We start from the raw sequence: 16687 nt of genomic DNA, 5'->3' as shown, positions 1-16687 counted from the left end.
GGAGATGGTTGACCGATGTGATCTTGGAGCAGAGTCGAAATTGGCTTTTCATTTTTTAGCCAACAACATTCAAGAGTATGTCTTTGAGCTGTAAGTTTTACTATATACTGTATTTACTACTTCTCTGTAGCTGGGCACAACCTCAATGAGTCAGGTAAAGATTAGAAGAAGTCACTTCCAAGGAAGATGGGGGAGGAAGTGTTAATGTTTGTTGATCCGCCATCCCAAAAGTGAAAAGGCAAGGGAGGGTCAATGTTTGAATCTTGTCTCACCGGGTGTGGTATGCGAAAAGTGGACTCGGCACAGATGACCGTTTTGTAATGAGATAAAGTAGGGCGAAAGATGGGAGTTCACAAATAATGCAGTTTACCCTTTGCTGCACATACATTTTGGAGCATTGCCAAGAAGATATCCCATCAGTACAGGGGTCTAGCCTGCTGTTAACCTACAGATGACAATAGCAACAAACCAGAGAAGCACTGTAGTAAATAGTCACTTGTGAAACTACCTATGAGCATCTTAACAGAAATGTGTACCCCCTGAATTGTGTATAAACCCTGAACAGGAAGCAGGACTCCTAAATTAAACCAAAAATCTTTTCCGTGAAGTCCAAGATTTAAGAGGGGTTAACGATTCCCCTACCCAAACCATCAGAAAATACTGAATATGACTTGATGAAGTGAGGATTAAATATTACTTTTCAATGTGTCTGGAAAAGTTATATATTGAAAAGCAACCCCAGCATCTTTTACCATTACTGGTCAGAGCAAAATGTAATCGATAAACCTTAATGTATATGAACCAGGGTGAAGCAGTAATGAGCACCTGGCTACAATTACAGCTTTAAGCATGTAAAAGACAGGCCTTTAAAGCGAATTTCAAAGTCCTGAGTAAGAACGAACAGGAGGGACCTGCTGATGTCCTCAGCTCCTCCCCCCAGAAGAGTAACATTCCTGTAATTTAACACTGATGTGGGTGAGCTGAGGTCCCATACAACTGAATGTATGGGTATCCCATAAAAGCATTGATAAGGATAGTGCACCCCACGCAAGCTTGGTACTACCAGCTCGATATACTATCAAAATGTTCACAATGCTGCACTTTCCTGATATGGGGCTTAAAAAGGGGATGTTGCATCCCCATTCCACATAAAGGCCAGGCCTTCGCTGTCAGAGCCGGGGCACCGTTGAAGGTCATTGGCCTGAGCTTCACGGCAAGACACATTGTCCATTTATACCTTTAGCAGAAAGTCTATTCAAAGAAACAATAAGAGCCCTGAGATCTGCCAGTCAGCTCACACAGGACACCTCTGTGAAACATTACTCAGTAAAATAAATACAATTATCACATGAATATTACAAAATTAAAACATCTGATCAAGCACAAACTAACAGAGGAACAGTGTTGCATAATCTTGCAAAGGAATAGCATTCAACTAAAGGTTGAGAGAACACAGATCAGTACCGAGCTTCAAAATAAAGATATAGAAACTAAAATCCTGCCTTTTGGAAGTGAAGCAGGAATGTGCTGTTGTCTAATGGTGGCTTGAACAGCTTATAATCTGACCTTAAAAGAACCTGGTACATCTTCAACATGAAATGTATGGCCTGTCTAAAGGAGCGAGGAACCACAGGAAACTTCTCAGACTCGCCCTTGTTTAAAAAAGTTAATATTAAAACGAAAGGGATTCGATAAAGAAGCAGCACGGTCTGAGTTCCTACGGTGACCAGTGGGAGCCATGATCCATCCTACGCATCTTGTCTGGGACCTTCTGAGTGCTGAACTCAGCAGCATGCTGGAAGCTATAGGTACTCTGAAAAGGCCCAGATCATTTCAACAAGTGGTTTCAGCGGTTCCTCTGAAGAAAGTCATTATCAAAAGAGGCTAACCCCTCTATTAGCATAGACATGAGGAGAAAACACAAACTTCTAGTCGCTAAATCAGCCCAACTTGAAATCATTGGACACACTATTGTCTTCCATCATGATAATTGTGTGATTGTGAGACAGCTTTTGAAAGAACGCCGACGTAAGGTTTCTACAGAGAAAGGTTATTCATACCCACCTTCTTCAGGAAATATAAAAGTAACTCTTCACAATGCAAACAAAGTGCTTTAACCGTGTGGCTTTGGAATTCTTATGATTTCCAAATTATGCGTTGAAGAAAGCTTTGGTGTCTTGTTACATATAATGGTTTATACACTCTTTCTGGGTCCAATCTTTAATTCCCAAATTTAGCACTGCCATATATGAAATCTGAATCTAGTAAGGAAGTTCTACTTACCCAGTATGCATCTGTTCTTGGTATATAGAGCTGTAGAGCCATATGCCTTAGCATATATCGCCATCTGGTGTTGGGCTCGGATGTTTGCACTTTGTTTTTCTTTGAAGAAGTCTTTGTAGTCACGAGGTAGGCGACTCCTCCTTTTGGTGATAGTGCACATGGGCATCGACTCCATCACCAGATTGTTTTGCCGTAAGGGTGATGATGGCGTTAGTAAGAGTAAAAAGGGATGCCCATGTATAGTGTATCCAAGTAAGATAATACTGCAACAGATATAGGTACCTGGGGAGGCAGGAGGGGCATATGGCTCTACATCTCTATATGCCAAGAACAGATGCATGCCGGGTAAGAAGCATTTTTCGAGGTATATGAGCTGTAGATCATATGCTTTAGCATAGACTGTACATCCGTTACTCTCAAGCGGTGGCTAACCTGTATCTGTTGCAGTGGTCTGGAATAGTGTTCTTAAAACAGTCTGGCCCACACTAGCTTGTTGTCTCGCTAACACATCTACACAATAGTATTTTGTGAATGTGTGAGGTGTAGACTATGTTGCAGCGTTGCAAATATCATCAAAGGGTGTGTTCCCTAAGAATGCCATGGAAGCCCCTAGTTTGCGTGTAGAGTGTGCTCTAGGGTGAATTGTTAATGTGCGTTTAGCTTTAATGTAGCATATTTGTATGCACTTAATTATCCACTGTGCAATACCTGCTTTTGATATAGAATTGCCTTTATGGATGTTCAAAAAAAGGTAGAGGAATTTCGGCAAAACCACCATATTAGCAATGGCTAAGCGGCCGGCCAGAGACAATGGAAGTCGACTCCAATTCAGAAATGTGGATTCTAGCCAATCCACTCCACGCCCGAAGTTAGATCTCCAGAGGTCATCCAGGTCCCTACTCAGCCAGATATCCAGGTAGCGGGTGGGGCCAGAGACCCATATAAAGGGAAAGTCTGGCATAAATGGTCTGGTGGCATCCGTAAGGGGAAATAACACGGACTTACTCCATTTCGCCTGAATGCCCGACAGTCCACCAAATCGTATTATCTCACATTCAAGAAGGCTAAGGATGTCTTGGGGTGGCGGACATACAGAGTGATGTCGTCCGCATACATCGAGACCAGAAGGGAGCGGGCCGAGAAACCTATACCCCTCTGAGTGTGATGCTGCCGGAGTCTGGTCGCAAGGGGCTCCATCGCGATGGCGAAGAGCATAGGTGACAGAGGACACCCCTGCCGAGTGCCCTGTTCAATACAGATGGGGTCAGATATTTGCCCATTTATCCGGAGAGGAGCCGAAGGGCGGGTGTATAGAAGAGATATATTTTGTATAAACATAGTGCTGCATCCAAGGCGTGGTAGGTGAATAAATAAAAAGGGCCATTCCAGCGTGTCGAACCCCTTAGTGGCGTCTAGAAGAGCAGCCACTGCGGGGAGGCTGGTGTTGATCCGGTGAAGAACCGAAAATATGGTCCCGAGGTTGTGCGAGGTGGCCGACCAGGAATAAAACCCGACTGGTCAGGGAGGGCAATGAGAGGCATGAGTAGAAGAAGGCGAGAGGCGATTAATTTAGCGAAGATTTTATTGTCAATATTAATAAGAGAGAGGGGCGATAGGAATCGCAACAGTCGGCTAGCTTATCAGGTTTGAGTAACAGCGCTATCATTGCCTCACGAAGGGACTGAGGAAAGAGGCCATTATCAAAAGAGTCGCTGTGCATAGCAGCCAAATGTGGTTCTAAAAGCGATGCATATGTTTTATAAAAAGAGGCTGGAAGGCCGTCCATACCGGGGGCCTTTTCACCAGGCAAGCTGCTGATGGCAGCGAGTATCTCCTCCCTAGTAAAGGGCTCATCTAAGAATTTCTGATGATAATCTTCCAGCCATACCAACGCAAAAGTCTCAAAGTATTGTTTGACCGCCTCGTGCGAGGAGGAAGGGAGGGAAGAGGGGAGGGGGCGGGGGCAGATGAGCTTCCCTTCTTGAATGAGGTTGTTAGCCTTATTTTTATATTCCTCTGACAAATGCTGCATGAGGTTTTCCAACTCATCATAGTGGGCCCTGTCGTAGCGTGCTAACAGAGCCTGAGCATTAGCTATGCGCCAATAAGAGGCGGTCTGTGAAGCTACTCTCTTGCCAGAGGCATCAATAAGTTTAGACTCCTTATCAGGATGAGGAGCGTCGCCTGTCGTTTGAAAGTTAGCTCTCTTGCGGGCATTAGAAACAACAAGAGAGTCTAACGGTAATTGGCCTTTTATGTAAACAGGGTCTGCAGGAGCGGGCTTGTATTTTTTATCCACCCTAGGTGTCAGTATCCTGGCTCTAAGTGGCTCTTTGAATACCTCGTCGGTATGTTCTAACATGCCCTTGGGCATAGGTAAAGTGTTAGTAGACCTCTGCGAGTGTGTGAACGTTTCTACCAGGAAATCCTCTGGGGAAGGTCTGGAGGGATACAGGTCAGGGTCATTAGGATGATCTGGATCCTTATCATATTCATCCCAGGGATCAGTGTCCTGTGGTATATCAAGATCTTGTGGGGTATGATGATCGTCATCCCCAATCCCGTCCCCATCCCCATCCCCATCCACAAAACGGTCATCCTGTGAGTCAGGTGACATTGGAAGTGGTGAATTCGAAGGTGTATGTGTATGGGAACAGGAGGTGGAGACGGAGGTATATAAGGGGGAAAAGGGTTAGTACCCATATCTCTTTTTTTTCTTAATAAGTATAGGGACATCCTGTGGGAGGTCCAACTTCCGTTTTTAGGAAGAGTAGCCAGAAGGTGTCCTGTTTTTGGATCAATACTAAGTCTTTTTTGTTTTGGATCCGGAGGTGTGTCTTCAGATGGAAGTTCCTTGGAAGGAGTATCTGTTCCTTGAGGAGTGGATTTCGTCATCGAAGATTTGAGCTAAGTGTCTTTGGGTGCAGAGTGTTTTGAATCCAAATGCTTAGTTTTAGCCGGTTTAGGCTGTGGATCTTCGGAGTGGTATATTTCTGCTCCTAACTTTTCGGCGCCGAGGGTGTTGGCTCCGAGCTTTAGGTCTGGAGTGTTTCGGCTCCGAGGCTTTAGGCTTGGATGATTTGGTTTCCGAGTCCCTTATTTTAGAGGGTTTCGGCTCTGAGGTTTTTGGTGTCGAAGGTGTCTTCGGTGCGGATGGTGTGGGAAGTGGCACCTGTTATTTGTTTCGGTGGCAAAGGTGTTGGTTTGGCACTGGAATGGGCCGGCTGGAGCCCGAGCAGGAATCTTGTGTTTATGTTTCATAGCTGGGCTGGAGGGTGGGGCATCTGAAACTTTTTCTCGGTGTCGACCGGAGCCCATGGGTGAGGGTGACACCAGAGCCATATCTTTGGTTTGAGTGGACACATGAGGATCTGTACTCACGGTCCGTTGACCCGGAGTGACATGCAGGTCTTCCGCCATGTCGGAGTCAGCTTCGGACACGGAGACCAGTTCTTCTTCTTCTTCGGCAGGACGGTGTTCTTGTTCTTCACCGAAGATGTCCGGTACGGAGCCGCTGCCGCACTGCATCTCATGGCGTTGAGCCCGACAATCAATAATGGTCTTCTTCGATTGGAATAAGTGACAAGCTTCACAGGATTTTTTTTCGTGTTCCGGGGATAAACACAGGTTACAGACCTCGTGCAAGTCGGTGCGTGGAAACTTAGCACAATACCCAGGACATAGCTTGAACGGAGTCCTTCCATCGACTGCTGGCGTGGTTGGCAAGGGTAGGCCCGACAGCCGCCTCGAAGTTCCTGATCGAAGGTCTTCACAGTGTAGACGAAACGCGTGTAATTGGAAACCACGATCGAAAGACAATACCATTGAGGGTAGAGGTTTGCGCGCCGAACGGGTTTGAAAACTATACCGAACCGGAGCGCAGCAATACACATCCGAACCCGATGGCAGCAAAAAACAATCTGGGGATAGAGTCGATGCCTATGCACACTATGACTGACAGGAGGAGTCACCTACCTCGTGACTGCAAAGACTTCTTCGAATAAAAACAAAGTGCAAACATCCGGACCCAACACCAGATGGCGATCTATGCTAAAGCATATGATCTACAGCTCATATGCCTTGAACATCAAATATTACAAAGAATAGAACCACATTCCTTGAACATGTTAAACAAGCCTTTACACAAGTGCTTGTTTCAGCAAGCCAGAGAAGAGTTATACCAATTTAGGGAAAAACTCTGCTAAGCTCGGTATTTGAATGGGTACTGCTTTGACTTGCATAGGAAATTGGATTGTTGGTTGGCCACCAAATGTATTTACAATATTTCAATAACATGCAATGTGAATGAATTAAACAATGAATGTGATGTTTGTATATGCCACCCCAATTAATCTAATTCCAAATTAAGCACCGGATTTCTCTGCACGCCCTTTATTACATGCTATATAAATGAATAAATGGATGCAGGAGATACATAAGCAAACAATGAAAATCTAATCACCTGATAGACATCAAATCTATCTGGAACATGTTCATGACTTACTTCCTGAATGTATAAGTGAATGAATTAGACATTTGCATAGCACACGCTGCAAGTCCAATCAAATTTGGATGTTTATTTATCTCTCGACATACATGGCTGAGGCTTTAATGTCAGAGGTGCTTATGGTGGCAGGCTGGACACATGATAGAAACATTTAACTGCCTCTGAAAGATAACAGGACTATCAGCCCCAGGAGAAAACTCTGGTGGGGACCCTATACTAAATATATTTCATGCATAAAATCCATTGTGCTTAATGTTTAAGAAATCATCTACCATGAAAAAAGTGTGCATAGGTATAACATTTCCCCTGCAAAAACATATGAAGAGTACCATTAAAAGGTTAAAATATTCAAGCATTTTCAATCTATCACGTTTTTTAAATGACATTGTCTGTTCCTGTAATATGAATTTTGCAACAACATAAGAAATTGAAGTAGAAATTATGTATGATTCAATACCCTGCTCCGACTACCATTTGGTAATGCTGGGTAGAAGGGATGGAGTGATAAGGTATTAGATTTGTTAGTGCCAGCCTGGAGATACCCGAACTCTAGAACTTCCTCTGCTGAAGGGGGCATAGAACTACCCAGTGATGTCTCAACACCACCAAAATTAACCATTCAATATTCTTGTTGTAGCCATGGATCAGATCATTACTGGGTGGGCGGCCTACGCTTGGGAAAGAAACACTAATAAGAAGTTTGTTCGGAGAGTCATCGTTTGTGTCTGGATTACCGAAGATTATTTTTGATCTGTGATCAGAGCTTCCCTGCTTATACCTGTGAACACAGTCCACCGTGGTGACCACTGGCAGCTGCTCTGATTTACGAAGGCAGAATGACAGTACACGGAGTCAAACAATCCAGCTTTGTCTTTTAGAGTCTAGGCGGTGCAATCTTTTTAGGGGGGGTAACAAATATTTCATTTGTATTAAATTCCGAATATCCTGAACCCTAAAAAGACTTTTGAATCTGCAGAGCCTTGTTAGGTTGCTTTAATGAGTGAACATTTGCGATTGCAATGTTGCTCAAGAGATGTCCCCAAAATGTTAGCATACTCTTTTTCAAGCATATATATTTGCATTAGCCAGGGAAAGAAAGGCCTCAAACCATGTCCAATTTACCAAGGAACTCCTCAAACCAAGAGAAACAATAATATTTGGCGTTTATCCAGTAGGCTTCATCTGGTAAAATAGGATGCCCCCAAATATATCCCTGGCTATTTATTGGAGATGTGCAACCCCTACCACATCAAACACACGTACCTCTAAAATGTGAACAACGAACAGCTTGCTGAAGACCTGTGTCACTTAATAATCAACAAAGTTGTCTCTACACCACCACAATCTGCCACTGCTCTGTTTTTAAAGTCCTCTTCTTGGTTACAAGAAATACATGACCTGTATCTCCTACACGGCCAATGCAATTAGCATTTTCACTCTCTGCATCTTACATCCCAAAACACCTGAGTCTCTCACTAACCCTCAATGCACAGGGTCCTTGTTCAGAGTGTTTCAGCTCCCTGCTCCTCTTCACTCAACACTGCCTCTCCACACCAAAGAACATTGCCCTCCCTTCAAGGACTCAATAAAGTCTACAAGGCTCACACATAGATCTGTTACAGGCTTGTGTTGCCCCATCGCTTAACTCTTTGGCACCCCCAGCAACATGATAAATCTTAGCTCGGTCCTCTCAGTACAACATTAATAATATTTGCGTAAGCAAAGTTTGCACCATCTTCCCCTCCATCACCCCACCACAATGTCCCGCTTCTGCCTGGCGAAACTCTGTCTTATACCACATAAACAAATATGAAATTTCAAATAACTAACTCTATTAATAGATAAAGTGTTTCACAACCAATGCCTGTATCGTGTAATAAATAACTTGTTATCAAGGAATAGACACCAGCCCTTTTTGTGAGGCTAGAGGCCAACCATACGTAGACCATCAAAGTAAACACAGAGTTCCAGGTTATCAATTTGCTTACTCTATTTTAAAATCTTCAAAATACAGTAATTACATTTCTTTAACCCAATGGGGACAATGCAAAAAGACACATGTGCAATTAACTAACCACGTCAAGCTGGTAAAACACCCAAGAAGAATTTCCAAGGATAGCTTTAAAAACTGACAGCATCATTAGATACTGAACAAATAAAGAAATTGGTGGTTGGGTTATAATTGCGCTGGGTAACAGTGATAATAGTAAGGATGAGAAAATATATAAAAGCTCCAAGGACAAGGTTTAGACCACCAATCTAAACACAACAGGCATGAACCAGTCAATGCCCTGATACACAACACAATATTTATCCTGAGCTAGTACGAAAATTCACTTTGCAGCCAATGGACAAATCACAAATCACTGTTTGTTTTCTTCTCTTCTTTCTTTTATTTCATGCGTTGATTGTTCATAAAACCTCCTAGCCGACACGTGTTTCGTCTGATATGGCGTGTTTCGTCTTCTCTAAAACCGGGTTCCTGGCGCCAGGAACCCGGTTTTAGAGAAGACGAGATATCGTCACAGGAGGAAAATACCCGATTAATACTGTATGGAGAGAGACTGATTTTAACCACTACCCACGGGCTAAAACAACGAAAATAGACTAAGAGGACAACTGAACCCCAATGACGTTGTGGCAGGGGTGTTGAACAAGAGATTAGAGGCCGAATTTACTCAATTTAAGCCTTGAAGAAGTCTGTGGATTAACGCCATATCAGACGAAACACGTGTCGGCTAGGAGGTTTTATGAACAATCAACGCATGAAATAAAAGAAAGAAGAGAAGAAAACAAACAGCGACTTGTGATTTGTCCATTGGCTGCAAAGTGAATTTTCGTACTAGCTCAGGATAAATATTGTATCATTAGATACTGATCCACGGCTTTTAGATGTTGAGCCAGTAGAAGCAGATCTTTCCTAGATCAAATGCACTTTTAGGTCCAGAAACTTTCTTCAGGTATTGCTTCACTTATGACAACACCTGCATGAAACGGATAAGATTGGGTAGATGCACAGCCGATTTATTTGAAGCTATATGTTATTTCAGGTAATGTTAATTTTGATGTTATGGTGCTCCGAAAGGTGACGTCGAGGGTCCGACGGCGTCTGTCCATATGAGTTAAGAAGTGAGGCTAGAGGATCTCTAGTATCATCCCTTTACAGGCACACATGTTGTTGTCTTTTCTTACAAAAAAAGACTTCCACTCCGTGGGTTTTGTTTGAATGTCTTTATATTTCATTAGAGTTTTGACTCATACTTTCCAACTTAGTTCATTTTCATCAAAATCATTGCAGGCAATATTTACTTCAGGCAATGTCATGAACGTGTCCAATGCATTTCGGACATTTAGGTCATGCCCTTCATCAGGGAATTGACACTGTGAAACAATAATATAGTGACCATTAATGTGGCATGTATCAGGGTACAACGAATAAGTCAATAAACATAATCATACATCGTGTTTACATAACTGAAAATGTGTGACTGAAAGCATCGTGAACGATGTAGATACAAAATACTGGGAATATCCTGCGCATGTGAGATTCTAAAGGGGTGAAAAGAAAACAGTTGGTGACTATTAAAACGGCGTGTCACTTACATGCCTTTCTGGGGAATTTAGTTGAAATCTGTGGAGAGACGGTAAAAGTGCGATCAGCATGTGTTTGCGGAGTGCTTCGGTAAAGCACTCGAAAGATAAATCTATCCGGTGTCTGGGACTGACCTGGGGTGTTGCTGGAAAGCGATCCGATCCGTTGTTCGTCTTTGGAAACGCCGGCACAGGGAATACTGGCCGCGTTTAGTTATTTTGAATTTGGCCGGTCATGTGACGGGTCACATGTCTAGACATGGTAAAAAGACTATAAGAGTCTTCCATGTTCGTCAGGGGTGTATAGTGGGAAAGTCAACAGTGGGTGAATGATAGTCGGAGTGGGTATCAAAAAACTAACGGGTAATTGAACGAAAGTGTAAAAAAATAGAGTTAAAAAATAGCAACATGGACATGGGTGTAGGGGAAAAAAATTAACGGGGGAAGTGACCTGGGATCGAACTCCTAGGGTTCGTGGTGTGAATAGACCTGGTTCTGGCACTAGGCTAATGCCGTGTGGGGAGGATTCTGAATGAAAACTGGAGGATGTGGTGCTAGTGGTGAGTGTAAGTGTTAGTTGTGACAGTGAACAGACACAGTAATGACACGGTACAGTCTAAAGAGCAATTATTTACAGGTAACACGACAGTTCGATTCTTTCTTCAAACCCCTCGGTTTTTGGGTCGACAACTTCTGAATCCAATAGTTCTCTCTTCTTAAGAGATGTTTGCAATTGTCTCTCCCCTCAATTTTGTTGACAGTTTCAAGGATGATAAATTTAATTTGCGAAACATTGTGATGTTCTTCTACGAAGTGTGATGATAAGGCTGACTTCAAGTTTTTTAGTCGACTGTTTGATCTGTGTTCTGTGAGACGCACCTTTATGCGTCGTTCGGTCTTCCCGACATACATCTTTCCACAAGGACACCTTATCCCATAGATAAAGTTGCTGGTATCACACATTGCGTTGACCCTTAATTTGATGGGGTTACCTTGCGTAGGGTGGTGGATAGTATTCCCTCTAATTATGTTGTTGCAATTGCCGCAGTTGAGGCAGGGTTTAGTTCCAGAGTAAACTGTGGTTTCAGTGGGTTTGTACTGTAACATCTCTCCCAAGTTTTTTGCTCTAGTAAAAGCGAATAAGGGTGGTTGGCTAAATGACTGTCTGAAATCAGGTTCAATGTTCAATATTGGCCAATGCTTCAAAATGATTTGTTTATATTTCTTGCTGGCTGTTGAATATTTAGAAACCACTACAGTCCGTGTTTGGTCCGATTTTACTTTGGGAGTTAAAAGTTGAGTTCTGTCAATGTTGTCAATCCTCCCTTTAGTTTCTTCAACTAGAATTTGGGGATACCCTCTGTTAATGAATTTGTTGGTCGTCTCTTTGAGTCTTGTATTGAGAGTAACTTCTTCAGACGTAATCCTTTTTACTCTGGCCATCTGTGAGAATGGTAAATTCCTTATTAAGTTTGGTTTGTGGAAACTCGAATGTAGTAGCATGTTGTTTCTATCTGTCGGTTTGACATATAAATCAGTAATGTATCCATGTGGGGTTACTGATATTTTCACGTCCAAAAAGTTAACCGTGGTGTCTGATATGTCCCAGGTTAATTGGATTCGTTGGTCTATTTCGTTGAATTTGATGAGTGCGGTCCGTAGAGTCTCCTCAGTGTTTGTCCAAATGATGAAGAGATCATCAATGTATCTGATTATCATTTTAAGGTTATCAGTCCATTCTGTTTTGGTTAAGATATGTTGATTCTCGTACCACTCCATAAAAATGTTCGCATACACGGGTGCGGCCGAATTGCCCATGGCCATCCCGGTGAGTTGTTGATACCAGGATTCTTTGACCTTGCAATAGCTGTGGTACAGGATGAAGTACATAAGTTCCATCAGGAACATCTGAAAGTCTTCGTCTAGTTCAGTTTTCAAGAGTGCTGCTTCCATGGCTTCTATCCCCATATCATGGGGTATACTTGTGTATAGGCTTCGTACGTCTGCTGTACATAGGATCACTTTTTCATCTGGATTCCATGGTATTTGTTGTAATTTCCGTAAGAATTGTGAGGTGTCCTTGACATAGGTTTGCATAGATTGTACTGTGGGTTGTAAATATTTGTCAATCAACTGTCCAATTGGTTCATGCAGACTTCCTCAAGTGGAAACGATTGGCCTCATTGGTGGATCCGTATTGTTTTTGTGAATTTTCGGCACCATGCGCAATGTTGGGCTTCTTGGATTGGAGGTTATAAGAAAATTCTTTGTTCTCTCGGTGATGGTGCCCTGCTTATGAGCTCCATCAATGATGGTCCGTAGTATTTTGGAGTACTCCGCTGTGGGGTTGTGATCAAGTTTGATATAAGTGTTGATATCTGTGATGTGCTCCATCACTTTGGTGTCATACATGCTAACGTTCATGATCACGATGGCTCCACCCTTGTCAGCTTTGGTGAATATCGTTTGGTCATTAGTTGCCAGTTTGTGTAATGTGTCCAGGTCCTTTTGTGTCATGTTCCTTTTTTTGGGTTTGGTGTGTCTGATCTTGCAAAGGTCTTGTTTGACTATGTTTTCAAATAAATCCAATGTCTTATGACTGGTAGGTGCTTGAAAAGAGCTCTGAGGAGGTAATCCCAGCAGTTGATCTTTCTCTTGTTGTGGACGCTCCAGTAGTGTGTTATCGAAAAAGTGTCTTAGTCTGAGTTTTCGCATTAGCTTGAAGAAGCTCACTTCTAATTCTAGATGATCTGTGGAAGTGGTGGGTACAAATGAGGTTCCCTTTTGAAGTAATCCCAGTTCATAGGGACTAAAGTTATGATCACTGATGTTGATAACTAGTTGTTCTGCGGTTGATTCTTTTTGGCTCTTTTCTCCTTCTCCTTGTCTTTGGTTGTTGCTGTCGTACTCCGGGTGGTCGGTGGGTCCCTTTCTTTGTCCTTTTCTTTTCCCTCTCCTGGGTCTCCTTTTTGGGATTGGCCCTGTTCTAAAAAAGGGTTGGTGTCAGATGTTTTGCTGGTAGTAGGTTCTTCAGCATGAAGCAAGCACTTTCAGGAACATAGCATACACAGTTAATCAATCAGGGATTTGTAGAGCGCACTACTCACCCGTGAGTCTCAAGGCGCTGAGGGGAACGGGCAGCTCCGTGGTCATCCGAAAACCCAGGTCTTGATGTCCTTTCTGAATAGGTGCAGTGTTGGGCTTCAGCTGATGCTGAGGGGGAGTTTGTTCCAGGTCTTGGCCGCGATGTAGGAGAAGGATCTGCCACCCGTTCTGGCCCTGTGGATGTGGGGGACCATGGCTAGGGCTAGGTCGACAGGGATAAGGTTTCTCTTGGGGGCCTGGAAGGAGATTCTTTCATTGAGGTATTGGGGTCCGGTGTTGTAGGCGTGCATGCGCAGTTGAAGGTTATTTTTTTTTTGACGGGGAGCCAGTGGAGGTCGCGGAGGTGCTGGGTGATGTGGTCATGTCGTGGGATGCTGTGGCGTTTCTTTTTATTTAACTTTCTTGATTGAAAGGGATACACTAAACTTTAAGATTGCAAAACATGCCCCTGAGTTCTTTAATGATGATGTGAAGGTTAGTTTCACCTATAACATAAATATAATATATGATTTTGCTGCTGATGTGTAATGAGTTAATAAATGTATTTTACTTGATCGTGCAAAGTAAAATATGGGAAAAAGGCAAATGTTCTACAGATCTTACTCACAACATAGGCTTTTATGGGTACAGACTCACTATATCACCTGACCACATCACCTGATCTTGAATTGTCAAAGGTAAATAACATAAAATATAATAATGTAATAGAATACAAATAGGGCAATGTAACTTACATTAAGAAAGGAGTCAGAGTCTTCCCTCAAGATGATGTAATGACAGGTGCTGTAGTGAAGGAGATGTAGTGGCAGGTGATGAAATAGCAACTTTTAAGGCTGGAACACAGAACTGCTATTGAGTATCTTCAGCCCAAACGACCCTGTTGCATTATTTAACACACAGTAAAGTCCAAATGCCTCCACAGATACAACGTAAAGCGAACAGGGTGAGGATTTGAAAAGTCCAAACCAGTGTGAATCTAGTTAACCTTTGTAGCCAATTTTGAGATACAATATATTTTTTTAATGTTTTATGTGCTGTGAAAGCCGGATTGAAGTTATGGTATTGAGTCACGGAAGCCTCCAATACAGAGGTAAAGAAGACCTAAAGTGGTCAGCGATGTGCACAGGAGCAATCATTCCTATACTCCGGCCCTCTTCCGGGGAGAGCTGGGCTTCCATCCAATTAAAGACTAGCATCTGCTAAGCATGGGCATTAGAGTAAACAGTGACGGAGTCAACTGCTAGCCTAGGACCAAGCAAAGAGGCCAAGAAATATGGAGAGATGAATGAGAGGTTGGTGTCAATTAGTTAAAAGCAATGCTCTTCCAAACAACACAAATCAAAGGTGGACTATGTCCGAACCAGTAAAAATAGTGTATCACTGTCTGTTCCTGGCTTCTGGGGTGTCTCCAGGCTGGCACTAATAGGAATCAGCAATAGAGAATTGAATTAGTAGTAGAGTAGTATTATGATTTAGGCGTGATTGGTTGTTCGGATTTCCCAGTGGGATCTTACGTGTCATACAGCGTGACCGTCCGCGAACCGTTCGCCATGTTCACAATGCAACAAGCAGATGGCGTATCCCCCTGGCTCTGCCACGCCACATTGGATGCATCCACACCCCTTCTCTGAAAGTCCATCACGATATAACTTTGGTAAAGGAGCGGGAGGAATAACAGGAAGGGAAAATAGGCATTACTGTCAGGGAAACCAGATCAGCAGCTTAAGGGAGGGCTTTGCTCAAGAGATGGAAGAAATGGAGATGGAAGAAAGGAGAAATGTGTGGAACAGCACATTACTAGAGTATGAAAACACTGTCAAGGATGCTCCTCCACCTGCTCCTCGACTCATGTCATACTGTACACTCAAGACATCACATTTACAGAGTAGTCCTGATGTACAATAGAATTATGTGTTATACAACTTACCTGCATTACAACCCACCTGTTAATGCTGCTCCCAGGCATTCACGACCATGCGGTCAGTTGTTTTACAATGCAGAGATCCTCTCTACACACTGAGATTTAGGAAAAAGGTAGAGAAGGATAACACAGCTAGAATCTTTCAGCAAAAATCAAAGCAGTATGTTGACTTTTGGGAACCTTGATACCCATGTTTGCTTCTTCTTTATAGATCTCTAACTCAGACACGTCAAGAGGAGGACCTTGACCGTGACAGCTCTGTAACATGTAAGCACACGTATGGTCTCAGCACGTGCCCATTTACCTTTACACACCTGTTCATATGAAGAATGGTGCGGCTACCGTTGGTTGTGTTGCAGATGACTATGGAGGCTGGGAAGGAGCATCCGGCGTGGGTGGTCACATGACTGGTATCAATTTTGTAGCTTTCCAGGCTGTCCAATACAAAACTGTCGGAGGTGTCACAGAGAAGGGGGAGGAGAGGGTTTCATCAATTCATAACCAAAGTTGGAAACACTGTCACTTGCAGGGAGAGAGAGTCTGGGAAAAGAGAATATGGAGTCTGGATGATCAAGGCAGAGAAAATAAAAGGAAGACATGGCTGATGCAGTGCATGCGGGTGTGGTGAGAACAGAGGCATGCTGGGTGTAATCAGGATACATCAAAATATTAAGGCATGCTAGGTTTATAAAATGGCAACGTGCAGTGAATGCTGGGAATTGATTGGAATAGTGATAATACAGGCGTGCATGCTGGGACTTCAAAGGAATAGTGACATAAAACAACGGCAAGCTGGGAATATGCAAGAATAGTGACATATTGCGCCAGTATACTTAATCAATCAATCAGTCATTTGTAGAGCGCACTACATACCCGCGAGGGTCTCAAGGCGCTGATACTGAGAATCCTCAGGTCTCGTGTTACAATAAAGAAGAGTGCATGGAAAGCAGGGAATGCAGAGGGATAGGAGAAGCAAACTGGGAATCTACTGGTAAGAGAGAAAAGGCCACAGAGTATCTGATGCAAAATAAACAAAGGCGATTAGGAGTCTAGAGAGGCTTGATGGCAACCAATAGGCATGTAAAGATCCAGATGTATGCTGTGGATCCAAAAGTATGGAGGCAATACAGATTTCGACTGGAAATCCAGAGGGTCAATGCAGTGAAGGTGTATGCTGGACATCATTCTGGAAACTGAAATGAAGGCCGTGCAGCCACAGGTAAAGATAATGCTGAGACAATCTGGAAATCTACTGTGAAGGGAGATAACGAGAAAGACTA

At 43.2% G+C, this 16687-nt stretch overlaps 1 protein-coding gene across 8 annotated transcripts in view; it reads right to left on the bottom strand.

Annotated features, from left to right (window-relative positions):
* Window positions 1-16687, bottom strand: part of KHK (ketohexokinase) — a 93137-nt gene that overhangs the window by 23650 nt on the left and 52800 nt on the right. For 2 of the 8 annotated variants that reach the window (XM_086928131.1, XM_086928130.1), the window contains 2 exons: window positions 15722-15856; window positions 15001-15135 (listed from right to left, as the gene is read on the bottom strand). The exons of 2 other annotated variants lie outside the window; for them this stretch is intronic. In XM_086928131.1, coding sequence (XP_086784257.1) covers window positions 15001-15135; window positions 15722-15856 — 270 coding nt within the window. The remainder of the gene's footprint in view (window positions 1-15000; window positions 15136-15721; window positions 15857-16687) is intronic. 4 more of the 8 variants (XM_086928133.1, XM_086928132.1, XM_086928135.1 and 1 more) reach the window with 2 other exon arrangements.

This window comes from Lissotriton vulgaris, chromosome 6 (genome assembly GCF_964263255.1).
Source record: "Lissotriton vulgaris chromosome 6, aLisVul1.2, whole genome shotgun sequence".
Classification (NCBI taxonomy): Eukaryota; Metazoa; Chordata; class Amphibia; order Caudata; family Salamandridae; genus Lissotriton; species Lissotriton vulgaris.
Note: the sequence above shows the minus strand (reverse complement) of the source record. Positions and strands in the feature narration are given on the sequence as shown.